This window comes from Seriola aureovittata, chromosome 2 (genome assembly GCF_021018895.1).
Source record: "Seriola aureovittata isolate HTS-2021-v1 ecotype China chromosome 2, ASM2101889v1, whole genome shotgun sequence".
Lineage (NCBI taxonomy): Eukaryota > Metazoa > Chordata > Actinopteri > Carangiformes > Carangidae > Seriola > Seriola aureovittata.
The window spans coordinates 4,518,162-4,546,002 of NC_079365.1; the positions used below are offsets into that span (position 1 = coordinate 4,518,162).

At 41.6% G+C, this 27,841-nt stretch overlaps 1 protein-coding gene across 5 annotated transcripts in view; it reads right to left on the reverse strand.

The window, feature by feature from the left end:
- Positions 1-5,518: 5,518 nt before the first annotated feature.
- The window catches only part of LOC130160969 (transcription factor SOX-13-like), a 44,130-nt gene continuing 21,807 nt past the window's right edge, over positions 5,519-27,841 (reverse strand). For 3 of the 5 annotated variants that reach the window (XM_056363833.1, XM_056363842.1, XM_056363817.1), the window contains exons 2-14: positions 25,568-25,784; positions 25,299-25,401; positions 22,567-22,653; positions 21,453-21,625; positions 19,660-19,728; positions 19,378-19,492; positions 15,683-15,759; positions 14,858-15,023; positions 13,472-13,602; positions 10,406-10,511; positions 9,781-9,951; positions 7,374-7,590; positions 5,519-5,804 (exon numbers count right to left, since the gene is read on the reverse strand). In XM_056363833.1, coding sequence (XP_056219808.1) covers positions 5,519-5,804; positions 7,374-7,590; positions 9,781-9,951; positions 10,406-10,511; positions 13,472-13,602; positions 14,858-15,023; positions 15,683-15,759; positions 19,378-19,492; positions 19,660-19,728; positions 21,453-21,625; positions 22,567-22,653; positions 25,299-25,401; positions 25,568-25,783 — 1,917 coding nt within the window. In that variant the 5' untranslated portion in view covers position 25,784. The remainder of the gene's footprint in view (positions 5,805-7,373; positions 7,591-9,780; positions 9,952-10,405; positions 10,512-13,471; positions 13,603-14,857; positions 15,024-15,682; positions 15,760-19,377; positions 19,493-19,659; positions 19,729-21,452; positions 21,626-22,566; positions 22,654-25,298; positions 25,402-25,567; positions 25,785-27,841) is intronic. The other 2 variants (XM_056363826.1, XM_056363851.1) reach the window with 2 other exon arrangements.

The window sequence follows — 27,841 nt, forward strand, 5'->3', positions numbered from 1 at the left end:
ACTGACAATAACGTTTGACTAGTTTATCCAGCAGTAACAGATCTCCACACTGTAGGATGAAAATGAGAAGTATAACTGCACGCATGCATGCAAGTATCATTTTCATACTTTAAATATTTCAAAGCACACTGGGTAAAGTGACAATGAGCCAAACACAGAATTAGTGTGAATATTCGATGAAGTTCCTGAAACGTTGCCTATTTGTAGACCAGTACGTTTATCTGTTTTTGCGGCGGCTGCTCTTATCTCATACAGGCTGTCTGAATTTCCTGTTCCACGCTGGCTATCAAAGATTTCCCTCTTTGTGCTAGGCCTTTAAGGTTTGAAAACAGTTGTAAACAGGGTCTATTTATTGAGTGAATTTAACATTGCATTTTACACATTTTCTTTTTTTGTTTTCTAATCATACCAAAATGGTTAGCTTCAGAGAGTTTGCATTGCAGTTCATTTGAGATTAACTATTTTTGTGTGTGAATGTACTAACTTAATTTTAAGAAACACTGTACAGTTAACTGATTACTTGTTTTCCTTTGTATGCTGATATTTACTTTTTGTAAATGCTTTGACTTGAAATGTAGAGCGCTGTGTAAAAGGAGCCAGTGATTGGCTTGTAGATGTGACTTTGTAAATGTACTCATCCACTGCTAAAGGAGATGCTGCGTCAGTGTGTGTGGCCAGCGGAGATGGAGGATGTAAATACTGTAAGAAATACTGTGAAAAGCTTACTGTACAGTGATCCTTCACACCTCTGTAGGAGTGGCAAGAAGAATTATTTAACAGTTGTCAGTAAATATTTCCATAAAAATATATAAAATGATTTAAAAAAACAAAAAAAAACAACTGAGTCTCCTTTTGATTTTTCATAGTGTCAGAGGTGCTGAGAATTCATGAAACTACCAGTATCTGACTTGTCCTCTGTTGACTCTCCAGTTTTCTCCTCTGTTTGTGTCTGTCTGCCAGCTGACCCTGTGCCTTGGCCCTGACAGGAGGAAGGAAGGCAAAAACCTCTGTTGAAGGACATCCTGCCAAAACACACACACACACACACACCGGCTGACACACTATGGTGATGACTTCCAACATGGTAGACACACAACTTTTCATGTCTCTGACTTCATATCTGCCTCTTTCTATACACACTCACATCATTACCTTGCTATATTTAATAGCCGCAAATATCCCTAAGGTTTTACAGTGGCTTTTTCAGGGCTATCACCAAATTTTTAAAGAGACAGGCCATAAAAAGTTATATTCTCAATCAGCGTCTTATTATGAACTATATGCAACTACTACATGCTATTCTACAACAGCTTTGGTCGTTGCAGTGGAGAGATTTATGTCAGTGATGTTTCTGTGCATCAATTGGGATTTTATCAGTATTTGACAGCTGTGGGCTGTTGCTTGCATTGGCTGGCTAATGTCAGTCAAATCTGAACAAATCATTCCCACACAGTCATAATGAAGCTGACTCTTCACTTTGATGCTGATTAATTATCAAATCTCACAACTCAACCTAGGTTTTTAGCCACATGCTAGTTAGTAGCATGTGCTGCTTTATTTAGCTAAATTGAGACATGATTCAGCATCACTTTGACATTGTTTTTGCTCTAGCTAACAGGTGCTAACTGGCCATCTGATTGCAGTCGTTTAGCTTGCTAGCTTAAGAAAGGGAGGAGGCACAGGGCTGGCTGAAATGTGAGAGGGCATAAAAAGTGACTAAAGTGTCATTTGAGGAAAAAATGCACCAAGTATGAACAAAAATTCATAAAAACTTTCTTATTCTAAAATTTGCATTTTAGAATTAATTATGAAATATGAGAATAACATTTCATGTTAATGAATTGAGTTTGAATAATTTCTTAAATATTTTCATAAATTATTGTTTCATATTTTACACAATTTATTAAGAATGAATTAACTTATTTAATACTCAACACTTCATGCTCCATAGTAGTTCTTAAGTAACTAAGCCTATGTAAATCTAAAACTTAAACAAGTCATTGCTCTGATAGTAGATTGACAATATGGGATAGACACAGTAATATGGATACCACTTCTTGTACCGCACCATTTATAAAGGGTTTATAAACTGGGATTAATGGATCTATTAATCGATAGTATGTCTTTACTTTACTAATGTGTTATTTACCAGTTATAAGCCATAAAAGTAACTTTGGGTCGCCATATTTGTGGACAAGCCTCCTCCAGCACAACACTTTGCCTGTCCTTGTAATGGGCCACAGGACATCTGGACTCAAATCCATTTCTAAATTATTAAATCACTCTCATGATTGATTTATTAACATTTATAAATACATGTGATTGACTAACTTTTTCTAATGGCTCATTAGAAATTTGCTTGAACCACTTTGCTTCCACTTTTTCACAACAGATCATTGAACTTGTCACAGCAGGAAAATCACAGGTTTAACTACCAACACCAATGACAGCTGTGCTCCATTCAGGTGTGTCTGTTCCAGTGGGACAACATGCACAATACCGATGACATCGTTATTAGCGTCATTAGTTTCAGCTGTGTTTGAGATAAACTATCCACTTCACAAGGTCTCCTGCTTCCTATCAGCTGACAAACTGTATAACAGGGAAAAATACAATATGGAAAAATATGCTGTCATGCTGATATAATGTGTGAATGTTGGCATGAGCTGAAAAGAGCTGCGTTACCCTGGGAAAGTCCTCTGGGAGACCTGAATTATGGAGCAAAGTAATTACTGAACCACCCAGAGAACCGTGGGGAGATTCACACAACCCTGACACGCATGCACATACTTATTATAAAGAATTATACCAAACACAATTAACACAACCAATTTATTATCTTTCAAGGAAAAAACACACACACACACAACTCTGAAAACATAGAGAAATGTACACCTTTAAATTACACAAGCTCTTATAAACAAAATAGTCTCTTTCTATATTTACATCAGCAGGGGTAACGACAGGAGACTCCGCAGCATGTCTCCACCAAAATAATAAACATTTTCCTCTGATATTCGTCTCTGTACACACAAGCCAACATCTTTACTCTACACAGCCCCAACCCCGAGGTCCGAAATTTGTCTTTTCCTGCCATTCTGATTTGTCGACCTTGCGGTTAGCTAAAGGTGGATTGACCCCAGTGTAATTTAGGTACATTAAGTTTTCGTTACATTGTCCTGTTGGTCAACACACTCATTGAGTCATGAGAACAAAGACACCAAAACTACCCATGTGCCCAGAGGTGTTAGCTATGTAGCATGCTACTAGCTAAACATACTGAAAGTAGTAAAGTGGCTAGTTATTAGCACTTTTACATGTTGTTTAAACTGTAGCAATTTGTGACTTAACACTACAAATTAAGCAAGTACATTGACTTTAAAGCTTGTAAGTTACTTGATCAACCTACAGGCACTTAACACAGCGTATGCTAAACCGTTAGCATCAGTAGCATTTAGGTAACCGTATTTTAGTATTGGAACTAAGTATTTCTCCATTTCCTATGAAGAAAAACAAAATGAAATCACTCTCAAGATTGTATTCTTACTTGAGTTTTCATAAACACAGTTTGCAGCAGGAGACAAATCGACATGTCAGCCCACACTGCTAACAGTACACATATTAATCGTATAAGCTTGTACTGCTTTAAAAACTGAGATTTTCAGCAAAAGTTTCTAAATCAACCATCATAGAGGAATTACATCCATCTCTGAATGCCGCCTTAATCTCAAAGAACAAAGTATAGGGATTTCCTAAGTGCTTAAATAGATCATAATATAACAATATAACTGTAGCTAATGATGTATTGAGGCCCTGTGAATATTTTAGGTGTCTGTGTTCTCATTATTTGACCAGAGTTTTCTTTTCACTTTGGGCAATGTTGTCACATAACCATCACTTGACATTTTCTCCATTTTTTATCCACAACAAGAGAGGGAGGGTTTCAAGTACATCCTACCACCCAACAGCTCCCTCTCCAATGTGAAACACACAGATTTGCCTGTCTGTTGGATGTTTGTGGAACAGGAAAGTAAAAGATGAAATGAGACGACAGCTGCACTGAAGATTTATAGCATACTGATTGATCTGTCACTGCAAAAATGTGATTTAGTTTCACCTTCAGTCTTCAAATCTGAAACAAATTCCAATGCAGGACATTCAGGAAATTTGAGACAGATGTCAGTTTGGAACGAGGCCCAATGCACTAGTACCAAGAAATGACAATTCCTGAAAAGCAGTTTTTCAAGGTTAAAAAAAAAAAAAAAAAAAAAAAGAATTTGGATATTTTCTGCAGTGGTGCAGGAGGCTGCATCTCAAAAGAAAAAAAAACAAAACAAGACATTTGAATACACAGATAGGAGGTGCTCAACACGACAATCAATAAACACTCAAAGAAGCAAACACAGAGGTATAAAAAATAGGTCAGGCTGAGGTCAACCCACCATGCTATGAAGAGGGTTAGACACACAAATACAGCATAACACAGCACAGCTCAAGTGAACAGTGTGATGTGGGAGGGCGAGGAAGAGGAGGGTTTGATTTTCAATGTACTGTCTGGGAAACAACAGGTGTTCTTAGAAATAATTTAATTGGTATTGGATTGAAAACCATTAGGTGCAGTGAGAGATCACTATTTACTCTGTCAATGGTGACACATTTTTCACAATTTTCCATTAATCTTACATGAAGCAATGACTGATACCCGGCATGTTTCCCTTGTCATTTATGCTGTTTTTTAAATAGCCTAGCACCTGTGTAACGTCAAACCCTGACAATCTCAGCCATGAGTTACATGGGTTAGATTTTTAGCAAAAGTAAGATAATTAAAGTGAAAATGAACAGACAGGTTCTCTGCTCCTGTCTCTTCACTCAGCAATTACCAGCCATTACCAGCAGGGGGCAATAATGACACACAGATGATATACAGTGCGATCATAGGCCTGTTGCTCCAAACAGAGAGAGGTTACTCAGCTGCTCTGAGGTCCTTCAGTGGGGGAACAGGTGAAAATAATGATTGTATTGAATTTGTATGGTTCCTTTCACACTTTCCTCCGGTGAATCTAATCCCTGTGGGCCGTTTGTTTTGCCTGATGTCAACATGGGAGGAAACTCGCAGCATAAGAGATTACACAATAAACCTCGTACATTAAAACTTCAGCTCCTGTATTCTAACAAAAATGACATGATGTCTATTAAGGGAAATTAGTAAGATAAGAGTTAATGTGCTTTTATGTGTGTGTGTGTGTGTGTGTGTGTGTGTGAGGCAGGGTTTCGTTGGAGACTGTGCTAACTGACAAGGGAATGAGTGTGACATTTCCTTACAGAGGAGCAATTTTCTCATTCAGTGACAACTCCCTCCCTCCCTGTTTTCCTTAGTTCATCCTCCATTCTTCCTCTCTGACTGTCAGTCAACAAGAAGCACCCCTTCCTCCACAGCTACCGCCCCTCCCATCCCTCGCCTCCATTTTCCTTTTTTTTTTTTTTTTTTAAACTCTCCCACCCCCCCCACCCCCCCACTTCAGTCTGTCAGGAGCACCAGTTCTCCCTCACTCCTTTCTCCCCCATCGCTTTCCTCCCCCTCGCTGTAGGGAGGTCGCTCCCTCTCTCGTTCCCTCTCTCTCTCTCTGGACAGGGAAGAGGGCGTGGAATGGCCCTCCGCTCGACGCGGGGCGGGCGGGACCTGCGGTAGGTAATGCTCCAGCAACGCGGGGTGAAAGGGCATGGTTGCCACGGAGACTGAGCCAGTGCTGCCTGGGTACTGGCCATCGCTGTGGGAGTAGTGGATCTGCTGAGGCTCCGTTTGACTGAAAAGACACAAACATATGACGATAACATGAGTCAACCTGAGTGTTCAGAGATATTTATCTGTCATATGATGGAGGTGGTGAAGTCTGGGTAATGTACACACCACACCCAGTCTTTCTGTTAGTTTAATGTATCAATGAATTTGAACTAAAATTATAGTTCTTGTTTTTGTGCAAGGAAATATACACTATAATGATCAGAGTTTCAAGGTGTTTGTTCCCCACGGCAGTAAGTGAGTGACATGGTGCAAGGAGTTATTCCAGGTGCCTCTGGTTCTGGAAGTCCATTAATTTTTTCCACAGACAGTGTTAGGTGAAGCACCTGTACGGCTTGGATGGACATGAAACTCTCCTGGTAAAATTATCGGTACAAAAGATTAACAACATATATCTAGTTCTTTTATTAAAAGTCAGTGGTACAAGCCTGTACACAAAAAGTTTAGTGTGTAGTTTACTGTGTGAGGGTTGGGGTTAGGGTAATCAGCAACTATGGCGACTGACTGGCTTCTCCACAGGAACTGAGGCTTGAATGTTAGGGTTATATTGTAAATTATATTAAGAGACATCCACCAAAACAACCTCTCAGAAACAAAATCATTACATCTGATGATCATAACATGAACCCGTTATGATCGATACTACCTGGGAGAGTCCTGAGTGTTAAATAACATCGAGGAGATTGTGCTGCTAAGTTTGCAAAGCTAGTTAACCTAGCTTGCTGACGTTAACACCGACTACCACTACATGTGACTTTCTGGTCACTCAGTACTGCCTTCGTCCCACATTATGTCAAAGCAGGGCTCTTGCTAATGGTAGCTCTGTTCCATGGGTCAAGCTGTGCTGATGGCAAGTGGCGAGACAGAGCAATTGGTAGTCAACGTCAAACATTTCCCCGTGTTGAACTCTTAAGTGCCCGCTCGAGACAATATTGCACCAAAATGATTTACAGTGGGTTCTTTCTCATTGACTTGAATTCATTTTAATTTCAGTTCAACTTTAAATGTTTCAGTGTGACTATAAGAAAAATATTAGTTCAAAAGTAACACATCAGCTTGAACCCACAAGACACCAGAAACAACAAATGCAAATGTAGTTGTCTGCAGTATCTCTGTAACTCCCAAATAAGGATCAGAACTGAAATCCAAAACTGAATTTGTGAAATTCTGATTTTAAGGTTTTGTCTCTAACGAGAATCTAAAAGAGAGGACGGTGTGACGTCTGTGACGCAAAAAACAAACAACCACGAACAGAAAAACACTGAAAACCAACCACTCTTAACAGTTCCAACCTCCAGCTTAACTAGCTGGAGGAGTTGGAGGGAACAATGGCGAGGGATGCTATTCATCGCCAAGGACAGACTGAAAACAGCCCAGCTTCGGTATCAATACTCCACTTTTATTTGTGTCTTCAGAACAAAAAAAACTGCTCTGGGAGCTGCAGACATTGTCTACAGTGTGTGAAGCAGCAGAGCAAACTCTTGTTAATTGAGTGAATAGTCACTGTTGTATGCCAGGGACAAATTCTCTCACATTATATCACGCCGGCCTCCGTGCGCGCACTGGCTTCTACCTGTGTGTGTAGGTCGCTCTCTGTTCCTGCCGACGGCTCTTCATCATGGCCTTGTACTCTCCCACCCTCAGCCTCCGTCCCTCCACAATGCAGGTCCTTTTGGGTCGGGGTTTGTACTTGTAGTCGGGGTAGCGCTCCAGGTGCTGCCGGCTCAGCCTCGCCTGCTCTTCATAGTAAGGCTGCTTCTCCTGGTTGGACATGGCCTTCCACCTGGAACCTGAAGAGACAAAGACACATGAGCACAGAGGGCGGTGAGTGAAAACACACTTCTCTAGCTGGTTTCAGTCAGGTTTGGCTAAGGGAGCGTGGTGGAAATGTTTATTTAGCTTTGCATTTATGTGTTTGTTTTGGCTGGGATTCGTGTGTTAGCTCTGAACAAGTCATTCTCAGATTTTGACAGTTCTTAGTCTGATTTTAGTCACCTTATAATTAGTTTAAATTCAAACGTACCACTCGAAAGCTAAAGCTTATCTTTCAAATACATTGTTTTACTTTTCAGTTAAAATAAGGTAATTTCACGTGGTTAGGACACGTGCAATATACTGGCAAAGTCCAGCCGGGGGGGGGGGGCATCAGTTTCATGTTTTGCTCCTCTGTCTCACTCTGTTTCCTGTCTGTGTCCAGGAAAGGCAAAATGCCAAAAGGATAATCTTAAAAAATGAAATAGTCCTTTTGTCAAACCTTCTTTTACTTCAGTTTGTGATAACTTTGACATCACAATTGAAACTTACTTGACTCACCGTCTCAAAAATATCACTCAATACATCTGCGAGAGCATGCTAAGTGACTTTTGCTGAACAGCAGTCACAGCGGTTGTGAGAAGACTTCAAAATGAAGTGACTGCACACCGCAAGCACTAAACAACAAATATGTCTCCTGAGAGCTTTCTCAATACAGAGTAGAACAGGAAGGAACAATGTGTTCAATTTCCAGCTGGTGCATTATTATTTGCAAGTTGTTGACTTTTTAGTTTATATTGGGCAATCCAATTTTTTTTTTGTTGCAGTTACTGATAAATAAAAACATCAACCTTATTTTTTTACTTTCTGTGAACCAGCAACAAATAAAAGTTTTCCAGTCTGAGGCCTAAGTTTATCTACTGAAATGAATCTTATGTTTAAAACGTTTCGGAGCCATTGGGATGACCGCACACCTGCCAGCTTGACCTACGAGCAGACCATCACATCTCTGCAAATGTTGGTGCAAATTTTCCAAATTGACCACACTTCAAACCTGAACTGTAGGATTCCTGTGTAAACAGGACGACAGGGGTCACCTAACGGAGCACGCTTGATAAAATGGAGAAAGAGGAAGAACATTTACATCATTCTTGGCTAAATGCGGACTTGGGTTTGGGTTCTTGGGCCACGAGTGATGTGATGTTTCACAAATACACACATGAACACAGACTGAGAGAGAGAGAGCCTCGTCATAGCTGCGAGGTGAGGTACGAAGCTGTTAAGGTAAAAACTTTGACAAGCTGAAACGTAGCAAGAGCCATGTTTCACTATGATTTCAGCTTTTAATTTGTAAGAGGGAGATTATTTCTTCTTTGTGAAGTTACCTTTTAAAATAGATTATACAACATCTTTTAATGATCACCACATTTTCGTTAACATTACATCATCATGGTCAACTCACTGATTAAAGGGGAGCATCATGATTTGTACTGACAACATTGAGACTGGCTTTAACCACATAGAGTGGAGTCCAAACAGAATCAACTGGACTGTGTTCATCGTGGCAGATGAGAATGCGTGTTTTCATCGTTGCCAAGTCAAAGATGATTTCATTAGTGAAGCTCCGCCTCTCTGGGTAAAGGTGTGGTTAAAACATCTTCAAACAGGCAGGTGTGATATTAGGTTGTGCACTAACTGATGTGAAAACAATCAGCCCACCACCGTAGAGAACACTGGAGGAAACAGTGATGTGAACATTGACAGATAAGTAGCTAATATTAAAAACTGTGTGTTTAAAACACAAATATTACTGATATGCAAATAGGCATGCATGTGTGTATTCACTTCTGCATGTCTGTGTGTGTGTGTGTGTGTGTGTGTGTGAAGGGTGGTTGCACATAAACACACACACACACACACACACACACACACACACACACACACTCACTCTCCACAACAGAAAGGAATGTAAATGTTTGGTCCAAGTAAAGGGATTCAGGCCTGTGTGTGTGTGTGTGTGTGTGTGTGTGTGTGTGTGTATGTGTGTGTGTGTGTGTGTGTGTGTGTGTGTGTGTGTGTGTGTTGTGTGTGTGTGTGTGTGTGTGTGTGTGTGTGTGTGTGTGTCCGGTTGGAGAGGCAGGTGGATATTTGTGACCTCACGTGCTCCAGGCAGCGTCTCAGAATAGAGACACAGAGCGAAACCCACCCCTACCCAGCGCTGGGCTCACCCAGGATCTTGCTGATGGAGGAGTTGTGCATGTCAGGGAAGGCCTGCAGGATCCTCCTGCGCTCGTCCTTGGCCCACACCATGAAGGCATTCATGGGTCTCTTGATGTGGCCTGAGGAGGGAGGGGGCCGGGCCTCAGCGTAGCTGCCTGGGACCGAAACGGGCAGGGCACCTACAGGAAAAAAAAAAAAAAGGGCTACACTCAGGGGACCACACCAACCAGGAGCTGGCATATGTTACTCATTCCTCCTTAAATAAATCTCTGTCCCAAGGAGTGGTACACCACTTGTTATAAACTTTTTCTGTTACACCCTTAAAACTGGTGAATATCTTTAAGCTCACCTGCTTATTAAGCATTACTCATTAAAAGGTTCTCTTCTCCCACAAACATCCTATTGTTCATCTGAATCTTGTGATTCACTTTCCCCACCTACATTCTCCATCCTGATGTTTGCACCAGTTTCTCATTAAACTCTACTCTACTTTCTCATTGATGTTTTTTGATACAGTTGAATCTGGAGGTGGTGGTGGAAGTTATTTTTGGATACCTATATGTCAATGTGATATTCTGGGAGGCAATAATAAAACAGTATAGTATACTGCCTTTGAAACAAACAGGCTCCTACCCTCAGAGTCGCTGCTGAGGTGGTCCTCAGTGGACGGCAGGCCGTGTCTGTCTTCACCCCGCTCGGAGTGAGAGATTCTCTCACTGTGTGAAGAATCTTTATAATCCTGCGCACATAAAAAAGACAAAGACAGGTGAAGTCAGACATGCTGTGAGGGCAAACAAATATTCACACTCGAGCACAAAGCGATGATTTGAATTTCGACTGCAGTAAAAAGATGACCTGATGTCCACGGGGTGTGTTCAAGACACGCATGTGTTTCGCGTAGAGCTATTTAAGGTAAAGAAACGACACGCTCGCCATATCAGCTGCTGTTTAAATGCAGGGCTGTAAATGCAAAGAAAGGGGATTACAACACTACAGAGGAGGAAGAATGGTGTTTATTGTTTGAGGGAGGAAAGGTGAAGGAGAAAAGGCAGAGATGGGAATGTAACAACTTCTGCATTTGCACAACTATCACACCATCGGTGTATTATCCATCATTCATTCGCGTGCTGTAAAACATTATTTATCCCTGTGCGGTGGAGTGGAATACCAAAATAGGTCAGTAAACAGTATCGGGGTTAAAGCAGCAGCACAGGCGAGATGGAGCAGGATAATGGAGTAGAGGAGGAGAGCTGCAGAGTACAGTATTATTGTGGACAAAGAGAGAGGGCAGGTGGCTCAGTCAATGCCACACTGAGGCCTTTGTGGTATTGTGAGGCTGCAACAGCTGTTGCTCCAGGATGAGGCTGGGACCAAAGCTGCAGCCACCTCAAAGAAGGAAAACCAAGACTAGAATAGAAGACAGTTTTTAAAGGAACCAAAGCAAACTATAACAAGCAGGATTTGTATAATTCGCTTCCAGATGAAATATGTATTTAAAATAAAATATGTAAAAGAGTCTGTAATAGCACTCAGAAATAAATACATCTACATAGAAAACTAAGATTTATGAGGCCCACTAAAGTCTGTGTGTGCAGTTAAAACAATATTTTGTACTTTTTCAGAGTGGCACATAAAAGTAGAATGACAGCATCTGATAACATCTTTGTCAGGGAGTACTGACTAGGCAGCTCCTTTTCAATTACTAATAATGGAAACAACAGAGACATAACTTCTTTGTCTGTTTACTTCTCAGTACTTTCCAGAGGGCAACACCTAAAATAATGAGCTGAAACAATATGCTTGTGTGTGTGTATATACTACAGCCAGGACAATCCTCCGTCAGTTAAATCCTCAGGAGGAGTACACAACTCCCTGTAACCCTAAACCTGACTCTGACCCCTCATTAGACCCTCGCATGTTAGCCAGAGAGAGAGAGAGAGAGAGAGAGAGAGAGAGAGAGAGAGACTGAGAATGCTGCTTCATATTAAGCATGGTGAACATAGTGGATCATTGAGCAACTAAAGAGCCAGATATTTCCCTCGGGAGTTGGTAGAGACCAAAAACAGAGCTAAAAGAGAGAAAATACTGGAGTTACATTCATCAGGTGGACACAAACACAACTCCAAGTAATTGATAATGTTGCTATGTAACTGCTGGATATGTAAATAAGCACCTGTCTGCTACTATCTTACCATATTAGCGTCTTTCGGAAGCTGCATTTGAAGACCAGGCTCTCCTATTTAGGAGGCTTCTTCAAATGCAGCTGAAAAATGCGGCCTTCTTTTCCTGGGCCCAACCTATCCCAAGATTCATTGCTTCGCCAGTAATGTTTGTGAAAAAAAGGTTACGTTTTGTCAAGGTTGCTAGGCGACAGGAGCCACGCTTTACAATGCAACGGTAAAGGCAGGCACAGCTAGTGACGCAAAGTGAAAATCCTCCACCAGACCATCTCATTTTGGTTCGGCCTTCGCTACAAAGGGCTACACCTTCGTAGACCGTGTCCTCCGAAGGATTCGGCCCCTGAATTGGGACACAGCTATTGATCAGTGTTGTGCTCACAGCTTTTGCTTCTTCCCCCCAATGGCCAAAAAATCAGTTGCTGCAGGTTGAAGTAAACAGACACATAGCCTGCACGTGTTTGTCTGAAGATCTGAATGACTGTGCAAGTAGTAAACTGTAGGTGCGGACAGTACACAGGAGGCCTAGCATGAGCAACACGTTAGCAGAGTAGCAGCAACTGCTCCAGTGCCCCGTGTGTGTTTAGTATAAACTGTAAAAAAAGATGGACGAAGCCTCCGTGACGTCACCCACAGGTTTCTGAAGAGCGGTTTTGAAGCTCAGAGTGAGCTGCTCCGCCATTGCCATCTTAGTGCCTGCCTGGTTTGTGGCAAACATACACTCACCCACCCGTCACTCAAAACATCACGCCCTAAAGTTATGCAGAACTTGAAGCCTTAATAAAATGTAAATAGGTGTGTTATATAAAAATATAAAAATTCACACCCCGTACAGTTCAACCATGAGGAGGAAATTAGGTATAGAAACCAAAACTGTTCAATGAACCAGGCTATAAACATGTTTATTTCTGCTGTAAAGTTGGACATTTTCGCATGGGAGTCTATGGGGATTGACTCACAGTTGGAGCCAGACACTAGTGGTCATTAGAGGAACTGCAGTTTTTGCCACTTCATGTTTGCCAGTATTTAGTGTGAGTAAAACGCAATATAAACTGACTCGTGAGACGGATGACTGAAAAACGCAGAAATACTTTCTGTGTATTCAATTTCACACAAATGTGATATTTGTGTGAATCTGGACGTCTGTATCAGCTTATTCTAAGAGGAGTAATGAGACGACCTTTAAAAACTAAGAAAAAAAAAAAAAATTAGAGGAATTATGGGTAAAACCATCAAGAAAAAAGAGATGTGAAAAAAAGATGTGAAGAAGCCTCAGGTAAAAGTGTGAAATGTGTATTTACTTCCTCTCCTCCTGCGCTACTCAACTCAGATTTTTGCCATGTTGGAAGTGTTACGGAAAGGTGTGAATTAGTAAAATTGCCGTCACAGCTTTAATGTAAAAGTAATTCAGGTGCTTTTTCAGACATTCGCCAACATTTACTTAATAATGTGCATGTGAGAAAAGGTTCACAAACCTTGTGACTGTGTGCATTCATTTTGTGTATATTGAGGATCAACTCACCATCTTTCCCCCGCCATCTCTCTCTCTCTCCCTGTCTCGCTCCCTCTCTCGCCCGCCGCTGCTGTGGCCCCTCAGGAGCTGCTGTGCATCATGGATGGCCTGGGTGACCACATCACCGTCTCCGAGGAAACCTGTTGACGAGAACACAGGGTGAGAAGGAGGAAAAAGAACAAAAAAATGAGGAACAAGATTGTGATAAATGAAAATGGTGTTAGACAAAGAAAAGTGAAGAGGCAGCTGTGATGAAATGTGCTTTTCAAAAATACAAAGTAAAGATTAGGCAACTGTTCATTAAACCACTGTACATTAAAGTTTTTCATGTGCGCACAAACAGCTTCAGTTTGCTTCTTAAGCATTTTCAGTGTGATGACCCACAGTTGCTGCTTTGACGTTAACTGCATGTTTGCTGTCAAGCGACCATTACTGTGGTATGTGTGCTTGGCACAGAGTCAGTCAAACACTGGGGGTGGTGCTGTGGGTTATTTCTTGGAATTTGAGTTTCTGTAAACTGCCCTCTCTAATTTATCTATTAACTAACACCTGCTATTTGTGCTAGTGCTAACTTCCCCTTTATTAACAGCTTTACATAGACTATGACTTAGAAATGTGAAATGCATTGTTTTGTGACATTTTGAAAGAAAGAGGTAGGAGATAAAAGCTGTGGTATGAATCAGTGATGAAAAAAATAGAACAACATGACTTTTATCTTTACTTTAAAGCTGGTATGTGTAGAATCTGAAACTGCTCGACTTTGGCTTGATTTGACTTTGTGCCTCCCAGTGCTATTGGCACAATTTGAAAGATTATGAGTAATTTGAAGGACTACACACAGTGACTTTAAGGATGTTTTTGTAAACACAGTTATGTTTTTCAGTGTTACTCCTCAAAACATGCCGTGTGTCCTTGAGGCCGAATCAACTCGCTGAATGCATTCCCTTCCTCATAAAACATTTGCAAAGCCGTTTTTTGGAAGAATTTGAAATTGTTTATATTGTTTGCACCCATGCTTGCTAGGTAACAGTCTTCTTCTTCCCTGCTCTTGTTGGCTCATGGCTCCATTACTTGACACACCAATTGACAATCAATGGAATAGTGTGAAAACATCACCTGTGTGCACGCACAAAGATTCAAACAAAATGGGGAGCCACTCTAAAAAAAAAAACATTGCTCCATAGCACTACTAGTGGTCACAAACTCCACAGTGTATCTTTAAGAAATTGCTGTGTATACATGAGGGAGGCCTCATGCATGTACACAACACTGGCCCAGGGGAAGGCAGTTCAAACCCTGTAACTTTGATTTGAGCATCTCAGAGAAGCTATGAGAGCACAACAGTTTTTTTTTTCCTCCTTTGTGATCATGATTTCCCACTTCAGTGGAACTCACTGAGGGCAGATCGCGGCGGACTGTGGGACACTTCTCTCTGAAGATCTCTGGGTCTGTAGGCCCCCTGCAGCCCCAGCGATCCCAGCTCCAGGCTCTGTGGACTGGGTGTTTTCCCCAGCTCCAGCCCCTTCGGCTTGGAGGTCAGGTTCAAGGGTTGACTGGCTTCCTAAACACACAGCGAGAGCAAGATGAGAGGGGTGGGGCCACTTACACACATTCAGGCGTAACTGCAAAGGGCGAGGTTGTGCATGTATTCCGGCTATGCACGGCAGATTTGGCATGTCGGAGCGCATCTGTCACACCTTTGTAGCGTTTCTGGTCTTTTGTCTTTATGTTCACCTCATCCTCTCTCCCCTTTTGTTTATTTAAGCTTTGCTGTTCTATCTCTGCTTGAGAACAAGCCGTGCAAATACAGTTCATGCTGCACACACACACGCACGCACACACACACACATCTGTACCACACACATTAAACCTTTGAACAGAGGGTGTGGTGTATTCCAAATGCTTTTCAGCCTCCAAAATACCAAGAAAGTGCATTATCTGTTTAATCTGGAGAGCCTCACTTTCTTTATCATCACTTCAACCACAAACACACACACACGCACGCACACACACGCACACACACACTATACAATAAGCAAACACACTGTCATATTTCACTCTTCCCACACAATGTTTGCATTTTGGAGATATAAACTCTGCAATGTAGTTGTACGCATTACTAATGTTTGTGTTTCCAGAAGTTGGGAAATTAGTTTGTCACTGTGAGATATACATTTACATGGCTGACATCAAAATCCATATGCTGCAGTGATACTGTACCTGTCGGAAGGAACCACTGCTCCTCTTGACGGGGGTGGGATGAGGGTTTGGTAGCAGCTGCATGGGATAGTCCACAGCTGTGGAAGATGTAAAGTTTTCTGAATCAAAACTACTTGCAAACACAGCTTCAGATGTCTGAGCACGCTTGCTCGGCTTGATGCACAAATGTTAAATACAGAGAGTGGCTGTACCAAGTCCCTGCTACATAAACACTATGGATACCCAAAATACATAGATGAATAAATAATAGATAAATAAGCAATAAATAAAAACAGTATGAAATAAATAATCACATAAACCATATAACAGGTCAGAACAGAAACATATAAAGCAAATGATGTTGTTGCACTGATGCAAGCGAAACCATACGTGTTTTAAACCTTATTTTTGTCACCAAACTTTTAGATTTTTTATTTTACAGTTGACTGGTGATTCTATATTTGCAGTTTTTACATCAAGGTGACAATTGAAAGTGCAGTTATAGCTCTCTCATTCATTTAGATAGGGGCCTGGTCTTGTTAGCCGGAGATAACTGCCCTGGGGCGTTGCCAAGATGGCTGCCGAGTGGTGAGACGAGGGGTGGGCGAGCCAAACACATCATATGAAAACCTTGTGGGGTAGAATCACAATCCACAATCACAATCTGCATCCTGTTTTCACTCTGATCTTATTGTGAAAGTCATGACCAGAAGTTGTGATTTCTGCCACTTTGATGCTTCTTTCGGATGTTTGTCTGCTCACTACTACTCTTCGTCCCAAAGAACTAACTTTTTGCTTAGTTCATGTGGAGTATTATGGGCAGCGCTGTTATTTATTTATTTATTAGGTGCTATATGTAAGTGTTTCATTGAAAGTTCAATTGCTGCTGAGCAGATAGCTCCTGCCCGTCCCACCTCCTCTTCCCCTGCCAGCAGACTGTAACTCCACCATCTTGGACTGCAGCTGGTGACTTTGGTTCTTGTGCTGCTCAGGTGGAGAACTGGTTCATGAGCAGCTACACAAAACTGCCTGAGGCTTCAGAGCAGAACAAGGCCTGCCGTCGCCAGCTGCAGTTAGTGGGCTAGCTGTTCTACAATGGGCTGGTTCGAAACGATTGAACTTTTAATATTGAATATAGAGACTTTTAATGATGCGCTATGTGCAATTCATCCGAAAAGTAGATCATATGATAAAGTAAGATCGTCGCCACCCCTAGGTGAGAATTCAGGATTAGGTTATGTTTGGATATGTTCAGATAAATTTTAACAAATTGCATGTTTTTCACATTTGATAACTTAAACGTAACAGTTCTATAAAAACATTCTGAAACAGAGAATTTCATTAGCCACAGGATTAACATGATTCTCAGCATGGGTAAAAATGAGATGCATTGTTTGGATTTACAGGGAAACTCCCCGAAGTACAACGTCCAATTGATAGTGAAGTTGATATTCAAATGAGCAAACAAATAGAACACACTACGAACATGAAATTAAACAGCACAGGGCTTCACTCTGTCCATAACATCGAAGAAAAGACAACTTCAGGTTTTGGCTACAGCTCACCTCTTCCACACAACCCAACAGCCCTCCTACCGTTTCTTTCTTTTAAATTCATCTGTGAAAACATTTTGAGGCACTCACACACAGATGCACATGTTTCTTGAAATAAAGAAAGCAAATGAATGGCTATCCTCAAATTCCACCTACAATGTCTTAAAGACTGACCTTGTGTCAGACAGGTTTGAAAAGATATAGAAGGCAAGGTGAGCCGCGAGCACAGCTTTTAAGACTTGTGAAAGCAAGACTGCACAATGCTGTGGCTTTTTAAGATGTGCCCTCTATAGCCTGCTAACTGTACAAGCACAAGTGTATGAAAGGTGCTATCAACCATATTGTTCAATTGAAGTCTACGTTTGTGTCTCACCGACTCCTTTCCATTTTCTATAAAACAGGCCTTCGGTTGAAGAGCACAAATATACTTATGTTTCTCTTCAGAAACACTCGTGAGAAGACGCTGGAGCGCGGACAGCAGCCCATGGAACTAGAGCTGCGCTGATGGCGACGACTTTTCAGCACAAAGTTTCTGGCCTTCAGAGAACACAGTTATTGTCAGATAAATTGAGTATTCATTCTTCCTATATAACAGGGTTTGTAAGAAAAGGCTATGAAAGAACTGACAAACCCCAGTGTTCTCAGCACTGGAGAGAAACCTTGGAGGATTATTAAAAGATCACAATGGAAACTAGAGACAGACTCAACCGAATACAGAACATGACTGATCGGACACATCTTGGGTTGATTTTAGGTGCAAACAGAAACGGATTTTGCTACCATAATCCACAGATTACGCAATCTCATGCTTACTAATATAAGATAAAAGACAAAAGAAGTTCAACCTGACTTCACACAATGGGTTTGTTAATCTAATATGTGCAAGTATACCTTGCTGGTAGATTGTTTTGTAATATAAGTAATTCTACTGTTTACCTCACATATGTTACGATGAAAGATAAAGTCATGGTTGCGGTGATAACTTTCCAGAGATGTAAAATCCTGTCTGATGATATAATATTAAACCACTGTGCAGTGTTTTGTGCCAGATAAGCCTTAAAAATCATAGATCTGTTACTCAAACGCACCCTCGAGGATCACAGTTAATCATCTCAGCGATACCTGGAACAACACAACCTTATCAACATAGTGTAGCTCCTGGCTGTAAGGGCTAGTGGGGGACGGTGGGGGGAGATTCACCTAAGAATTGCAATTTTTCTCTTCTATGATTTTGAAAGTTCATTTTAGACATAATGACCCAGTTGCAAGGGCACAGTGCAGCACCTGGCTCTTCGTATTTTGACAAAACCTCTGGTAGCGCAGCGGAGCATCGAACTCCAGCACCAACAAAGGAGCCAGCCTCAAACTGCTGCAGATGAAATCATCACATCTGTGTGATGAGTCTGTAACACGAGACAGAAATGCTTCCATCATGTTTTTCACATTGTTTTTGTTCACTTGGTCACTTTTTAAAAGGTCCATATTTTCCTCTTCTTCTGTGTTTTATTTTAAGTGTTAATCCATAAGAAGATATATTTGTGGTTTTAAGAACTAAAAACCATCTCAATATAGTTTTTACATCTCTGTGCGCTGTGTGCATTTCTCTGTGGACTGAGGCTTTGATACTTTCACAATATTAATATAGAACCTAGACCTGATCTATAATCAAACAACACATGGACATCTACCTTTATACTATATGTGACCTTTAAATTACCTCATATTGTTGCATCCCGCTCCTCTTATACCTCAATGCGTCCAAATTTATTTAACTGATTTTCTGGAATATTCAGTTAAAACTCATTTAGCTTAAACACCAACTGTGTTTCACAGTGCAAGTGGTGGACTAAAGATGTGAGCACAGGCAGAATGCAGTAGTAGTCCATTTTCTATTAAATCATTAATCTGTATTCACTCTGTATGCTGTACTCAGTGAGAGAGCCACTGACAGACACTGTATCAAAAAATAACTGCTTTTTATTTTAGACCACAATGCAACAGAAGAGACATTTGAAACATGTGTGGATTGTAGATATATAAAGTATTATGTTGCATGTTATATATATATATATATATATATTTTAACTTAATTTTGCCATTCCAACCTTGGATTCACAGTATAATGTAAGTCACTGTAAAACCTCTGCTAACTCAATGACTGACCTGGCTTGCAGGGGATTGGTTGCAGTGGCAGGGTCATCTGGGGGTCAGAGCTGACCGAGAGGGGCTGGGTGTTGGGGTGGAAAGCCGGGATCATCACGTAGGGCATGTTCACCTGCTGGGACAAGGCAGGACAAATACACCTTACATAAAAGTTCTAGCCTCATTTGTGTGAAGCACAGGAGTCAGACCTGCAGAGGAAACGTCTGGTTTCGACGTGGTAACAGCGTTGGTGCTGCTGGCTGTGATGCATGACGACATGTGAAGGTCTTGAGAGGAGCTGACCTGGATCTGCTGCTGAAGCAGGTTGATCTTGTGCTGCTGCTGGATCAGCTGCTGCTGCTGCTTGGCGATCTGAGACACAAGACACGTTCACCTTCACACAAACGTCATGTACTTAAGTGGCGCACACACACACACACACACACAAGTGCACACAGTGTGGGTCGGACCATGATCAGGTCTTCATTCAGGAACTCAGTTTGAACCTCCACTGAATGCATTTCACTGAAGCTTGTACGACTATGAAACATATCACCTGCTCAGATTTCATACTCACACAGAAGTTACTAATGAATAAACAGAGCATTCATACTGAAGGATTGACATTTGAAAGGTATAACTACATATTTATATATATCTAAATGATATACTTGTATACATACAGTATATTTCATTAGTTAAAGAAATATATGTTTCTATAAAATTGACAGTTTATCAAATTAGCCTTAAGTCATACAAGTTCACATTATGTGTATAGTTGTTGCACTGTTGAACTTTTTGAGACTAAAATTTGATATGTGAAATTTCTAAGACTGAAGCATGTGTCTCAGTGAACCTCGTTTTAGCCTTTTCAACCACAGGAATTTCTCCAGGAACCTTTTTAGAACCTCATTCTAGTTTTGGGTCTTTGACCGTAGCTGCTACTGCGACTAACAAAAGGGTCCAGCTTCTCAGATTCCTGTGGCTTTTATGAGGGCGACTATTTTGATGACCCAGGAAGAGTTTTTGGGTAAAAGACGAACGCCGCAGATTCGACATGCCAAAGTCTTTTTACAAGTCTCGATTATTATTGTATATGTGATAAAGTCTTTTGTGGCAACACAAAAGGCAAAGTCTGACAAGCTGCCTCAAGTGATGTCACTTGAGTCAACGTCGGTTGAGATTGGGGGCGAAGGGTTAGAAATGAAAAGAAAACCTCTGTAGCCCATTTTCTCAGATGTGTCTGAGGCTCCAGGCTGCATTAGCTGCTACAACAATAACACACCTGAATCTCCAACTGCACTGATCGTGGTTGAGTTGCATTGTGGGTAATGTAGGTGCCAGATTTTGACAGGGAAGAAGGATGCATGGAATAAAAGTGGATCAATCCTTTTTTTCTAAACTGCGAGAGTCGTGAGTCCGACAGTGTCGCTCAGCAAGTTGACTGGTCAAACATAAGCCTCCAAACTGCTACAACATGTGTACTTCCGCCTGCAAGTCAGTGCTGGTGTTCACTAGTGTTCTCATGAGAACGAGGCAGCAGAGTTACTCCTGATGACACTGACTTTTAAATGAAAGTTATGTCATAAAATGTCAAATTATGTTGAGTTTTTACCTTAAAAAAAAAAAAAAAAAAGGGAAAGTGAAAGGGAGAAAGTGGATGAGTGAGTGAGAACCAAAGACGAACCAGAAGAACCAAAACTTGACTTTGTTCATATAAAGGTACAGACTGAGCTGAAAATAAACCAGAAGAAAAGGCATTCACTGCCTGTCTTGTCAGTCTAACATTTTAAGTCTCCCACTCCACCGTGGCACTTTCTCTCTAACATTCACTCAAACATAACAGAGTCGTACGGAAGTGAACTACAAATAAAAACTGTGCCGTTGCCTCCTTGCGTGCAACCACGACATCTGTCTAATTTGCTGAGTATTTTGGGCGAGTGAACGGAGGCGACTTTAAGTTCCTGATTTAACTCCTTGGCTTCCTCACTCTCTGGGTCTGTTTAGTCAGGAGAAAAAAATTTGTTCTGAAGTTACAGTTGACGTGTGTATGTTTTGATGACAATGACGACAGATGCGTGGATTCTGAGCGGCACCTGTTCCTGCTGTTGTCGAGCCAGCTCCATCTGCTGCTGCTGTTTCTCCAGCAGCAGGGCGGCCATGTTCCTCTGCTCAGAGTGGGCTCCCAGTAGCTGCTCCCTCAGACCGCTCAGCTGGTTGATCATCATCAACAGCTGGAGCTCCTTCTCCGCCAGGGACTCGGGGGTACCTGAAGGAGGTCAGAGGTCAGGTGAGGCGAGGAAAGTTTATTTATATGGCACCATTCTGACACAAGGCAATTCAAAGTGCTTTACAGATGCATGGGAATACATAAGTAGAAAGATTAAGATGCATTTAAATAGCATTTAACCACAATAAAAAATTATTTGAATGAACAAAAATATTTAAATAAGTCATATCAAGATTGCTTAAAATCAGGGAAGAAACTTAGGACACTGTGAAGTGCTGCAGTGAAAGGTGTCAGGCTACAGTAAAAATGCCTAAACACATGAAGTATCTTTCATGTCAGAGAAGCAGTGTTACTTCAGTTATGACTTTTCTAATATTAACATATTTTGGTTCCACTTTCCAAAAAGTATCTTAGTATCTACAGTTACAGTGGATAAGGTTCTTATCAGATGATTTGGTGTCTTGATGTACTATCATCACTTGCCAAAACTACAGAAGTGAAAAAACATGAGAAAACAGTGAAATACTAGAGAGTTGAGAGCTGCTCAGATAACAGCGACACCACATATAAGACCTGTGTGGGACAATGGTGATCGAGGCTGGGTTCCTCTGAACGTCAGTTAGTGAATGTCTGTTGCCTGGTGATAATATATATTATTTCACTGAGCAAGTTTCCCCACCTTCTCCTGTTTCTCCAGATGTGCCGTTTTGTTTGTCACCATGTTTTTTGTCACAGATTTTAGCTGAAACCAACAATTTCCACAGCAACCAGCAGTTGACCAAATTACTGCACACAGCCAGGCTTTGCTTTGAAATGTGCAACAACTTATGCAACATTTTTTTTTTTTTAAATTGATAAAGCAAAAGATGTTCATGGAAAATGAGAAAAATAAAGCAGACATTTATACAATCTAATAAAAATGTGTTAGAAATAATTCTATAGAGATGGTATAAAGGTGTTGGTCGTGTCTGAAAGCTGACCTTTCAGTTGTCCTGCCCTCACTGTGCTTTTATCCAGAAGTTTCTCCTTCCAGTCAGCATTCAGCAGCTTCTCAATGGTAGGCATTACTGTTAACAGGACACAACAGGTACTCAGCAGAACCGCACAGAGCTGCACTTGATGGCGTGAAAAATATATTCTGTCAAATAAAATCCATCTGACACCAAACTACTTTCTCAGCCTTCTCCTCTGCCTCCTTAATGGCACTGATTGAAGAAGGCATTTGAGGTGCCGAAGGGCAGAGGTTGTTTGTGCATCTGGGAGAAGTTTTGAGTGTTTGAGTGGATCAATATTTGGACAGAGAACAATCCAAGGTCAGCCAGTCGGGAGAATTTGAGAAAAATTTGAGGCGAGGAGTGTAGGCTGGTGAAAGACTTGAGGGCAGGGAGAGTCTCAGGAGCGGCTCGGAGTGCAGCCTTTTACTCAACATATGAGGGACTGAACAAAATCAGACAAAAAAAAAAAAAGCACCCCGATCCCCCCGAGCCCATTCAGCAACCAAACAACACTTTCACTTCGCTAGACAAATCGTCACTTCTGCGCATCGATTTTCAGCAGACTGCATTGTTTAATGTTGAATAGCAGCAGAATGTAGTGCACTTAAACACATAAGATATGGAGTCGTCAAAGCCCGGTCGGTGAGAAAATTGTATGGACGTGTCTGAGAGTAAGAGACTGCCATAGAGGCAAATAAAGCTGAGGTGCAGCAGGGAGACAGACTGAGGAGCTGCACTGATACAAATGTTTCAAATGGCGAGTACTTGTTGAGGGAAATTAAATGTAAATACAAATACAAGTCACTTTACAGCCGCTGCTGCTGAGTCTCGTCTAACACATTAACAACTGCATAAACTTCAGTTTTAATTAATCTGATTAAATGTTTGCGAACAAAAATCAACACATCACATATCACATAAACACTGACACTGACACTATGTGCAGATTGGAAAAAAGTGCCCCCTAATGGTAGAGCCCTCCCTGATATGACCCAGAGACACCGAAGAGAAAGGGCTGTAACAAAAACATAGACTGCGCCAAATTTCACCGAGGTTGTCTTAAGCTAAAATGTATGCCATCAGAATACTTTGACTGAAGTTATAATCACATACAGACAAACAGGACGTCATTTTCATTGGCTATGATGTTTACAACCTGTCTGATCATGTGACCGTTTCTTGTCTGGTCAGACTTTGTCCTAGCGATGCTGCAGTGTTCTCAGACATCAGCAATCCCTGACAATGCTGTAAGCAATAGAAATGCTGTACAAAATTGTAACATGACAGAGAGTTTACAGCCACGCTAAGGGCTGCCTGAGGTCAAACTTATGCTACATGCTAACAACAGCATGCTAACTGATGTTTAGCAGGAAACGTTTGCCAGTTTGTCTTGGCGCCATGCATCAGATGTGCTTGTTGGATGGAAACCACCTTGTCCCAATACCCTCCCAGATCTAGTTCTCTTTTCTCATTCTTGACACAACTATGTCTATTACTTTTGCAACACTACAGATGCCTCTAGGAGAGACTGTCTGAAAATGTCTGCCATTATCCCCATAGTTTAACAGATAAAGCGTCTTGATCGTCCCTATGATGACCAGCTATTCACCCCAACTTCAGCTGCTGCAATTCAGAGCACAGACAACTCACTTCTGAGGGATTCTCTCATATATTGACAGAAGCTCCCTGACCCTGAAAATCATCCACAATATCCCAGAAATGGGGAACATGAATCTGTACAAAATGTCATGGGAATCCATCCAATACTTCTAAAGGTCATATTTTACACTTTTCCAGTGTTGATCCATAAGAAGATATGTTGTGATATGATATTTGTGGTTTTAATGCAGTTTTACATCTCCTCTCTCAGGCTTCTCTCTGGAGCTCTAGTAACAACAGGTCGCTGAGCCAATCAGAAGAGAGGAGGCTCTGAGCCTCGCTTCTGATTGGCTGACTGTTTTCTGATTGATCAAAACAATATATAGCAGATTTCAGGTAAACACTCAGAGAAACCAAATCCTAGTGGGTCGAGGTGGGCGGGGCTTGGGGCAAGGCTGAGAGCAGTGACTGCTTTGTTATGACATCACAAAGTTACAGAAGTCCTGACGGCTGGTTTTAAGGCCCAGTTTCTGAATACAGGCTGTGTGCATTTCTCTGTGGACTGAGGCTTTGATACTTTCATTGTATTAATATAGAACCTAGACCTGCTTTATAATCAAACAACACATGGACATCTGGACCGAATGACTGCTACTGGCATGGCTAAAATAAGACCCATAATGATCCTTTAATATATATTTAAAAAAAAATCATCATCATGATTAGCAATTGTAAATTATATGGTTAGAGCAAATACTTTTTTACACTTACTGAGCTCACTGTTTAACAGCAAAAGCTGGTAAGTAGATGTTGCATTAAGATTATTTTGTCAAAATATTCAAAACAGGATATCAACAGTGTGGTAGGTTGAGCCAAACAAAACAGAATGAACACTCAGTCTGCACAGTCATGGTTCCTCTTCTAAATATCAGGAGTTCAACTTCAAAAACAGGAGATATTTTTCCAGTTTTACACGGCACCAAAGTGCACATCATTATACACGCAGCTTCTTTCTCAAGTCTTTCTCGAGTACAATTACTTTGCAGCTCTGTCAACACTACTCCTGACACTGCAGAGCACAAAGTGGATAAGAGATCACGTTAAGAGTTTAGACACACCTTCCTTGAAGCTGGATTGTCCTTCTGGTCGATCATGTGTCCTGACCTCCTTCAGTCCCATGGGGCTTTGCCTGTGAGGCAGCTCCTTACCTGGAGAGCCCTCCTGTCAGGACAAGAAAAAAAGAGAACATCAACTGACAAAGCTTCAGACCAGGATAAGGAAAAGCACACTTTCTACTTTGACATTTTAATCTGTGACACTTCCCACATTTCTTAAATGCCTGTCAACAACCTTTCTCGCTCTTTCACACCTTTTGTGATATCCTTACCGAAGGGGAGCGGGACAGCGGCGGGGTCAACTGGCGGGCCTCCAGTGGCTGATTCCCAGACCAATCACGCAAGGGAGATGTCTTAGGAAGTTCGGCATTGGTAATGACTCCACCTCCTTCGCTGGACTCCTCCTGTTCTACTTTGACACCAACGCCTGCCATGCTGACATCCCCACCGGAGAGGAGGTGCAGCGCTGGAGGGCTGGGCTCAACCATTCTGTTGAAGGATAAATACAACACACAATACTAGGTGTCATTTGGGTGTGGTGAGGTTTGGGCACTTGCCATGCCAACATTTGATTTGGTAGTTGGTGTCATTACAGAAAAGAGAAGAGATCAAGATAACACCGGTACATTTTTAAGAATAAACATTAGATGAGGAAACCTTATGGAGGAACTTTTGTCTAATCATGTATCACACTGACAAAATGTCAATATCTGTCCATATCACCTCAGCCCGTGTTGTGTGAAATGAGGACAGCTTCTGGAAAACAGCTGGTTGAGTAGGTAGTAGCAGCCATGCTAACCGGTCTGTGAGGCTGCCCTTTGCCACAGTGCTTTGAGCTAAATGCCAAGCTAAATGGTAATGTATAATGTTTACAATTGTCAGCATCTTAGTTGAGCGTGTCGCAGCAGGTGTACAGTTGAGGCTAATGGGAATGTAATTCATCTTGTAGGTATTTGGGCGTAAACCAGATAATCATTTCAGAGACGTTTCAGGCCAAACCAGAAATGTCAACCACATGGAGACGTACATGATCACTTAAATAATTAGGATACATCCAACAAAATTCAGATTTTTTTTCTTCCTGGTAGATGCAGACTGCTGGCTTATTGCTGGAACAACGATGCCCCCCCCCCCCCAGTCCATGATCGTATCTTTTATAAGGAACAGCGAGACGGAATACAGGCGCAACAATCCTGTTCTGAACAAACTGTATAAAAAGGGGCTAAGGTTTACTTCATCTGAGTGACAGAGTTACAACAAAAGAGAAAATTTTTAACACAAAGGGAGATCTTAGAAGTAAATCCTCCACAGTTTCCATCAGTACAACAACGCAGCAACTAGAGCTTACAGAGTTGCAATTTCACACTGAATTATCTCTTTCACTCTACTTGATTCCAAATAGTTCTACTTTGCTGCTTTTTTGATCGTGGTTAAGGAATGGTCAATAAAGCTCAAAACACTTCCTGCAGAGTTCTCACATTAACACCCTACCTGGACAGGGAGGGATTATGGCCTTTGATGCAAAAGAACGCTTTGAGTGTGAAACATCTGATCAGGAAATGGACGGAAGCTAAACAGCAACTGAAAGAAGTGCAAAGTAGATTGTGATCAGAAGTTGTGGTAGTGGTGGAATTAGTTACAAACTAACAGCAAATTAAAATGGGATCAGAAAACAGGGAGCTTGATGTTAAATAATATAAGTAAAAACAGTAGAAATGAAAAATAAAGGCTGTATTTACTGTAGTTAAAAATGGAACTTTCCTGTAACTCAGTTTCTGATCACATGTTGGCTCTGTGGCGTCAGACATGTGTCCTTCAGATTAAGACCCAGTGTTTTAAGTCACTGCTGAAGTCATGGTAAAGGGTTAGGTGCTGGTTGTGTTACCACCACCTGAAGTCACAGAAGCTTACTGTCTGAGTGTGTGTATGTGTGAGTGTGTGTGACAATAAATAATAGGGGGGTTATAGAGGAGAGGGAGGCAGGCAACGACTCAGTGAGGGAGAAAGAGAGAGAGAAAGGAGGAGAGGACAGGTTGAGTGAGAGAGGTTTGAACCACAGTGAACTTGAACAAATCAACTCGGGTGTGTGTGTGTGTGTGTGTGTGTGTGTGTGTGTGTGTGTGTTATTTCCCAGCTCTGCAGCAGGAGGAAAGAAAAACACAGCAGACAGCAGAACAAAACAAACAGAACACACAAGGGCAAAAAGTGCACATATATATAAAGAGGCAGAAAAAAAGCCATTGTTGGAGCCGGGGAACAAAGGAAGCCGGGACAATGGGGGAGAGGCTGACAAAAGCCGCCGGCCGCAGGAAACAGGCCGGATAACAATGCCAGCGGAATGTGCCGACCAACTCGGGAACACGGCAAAAAATGCGGAGCGCCACCGTTCTGCGGAAAGCATAATAATGATTAGATCCCCCCCCCCCCCTTCTCCACTTCACCCAGCTCTCCCAGCCTGCATACTGTGTTTGTGAACAAAGCCACCTGTCTGCCAGGGTCTAAGGCACCAAACCTCGGTGATGTATATGCATGTGAATGTGTGTTTT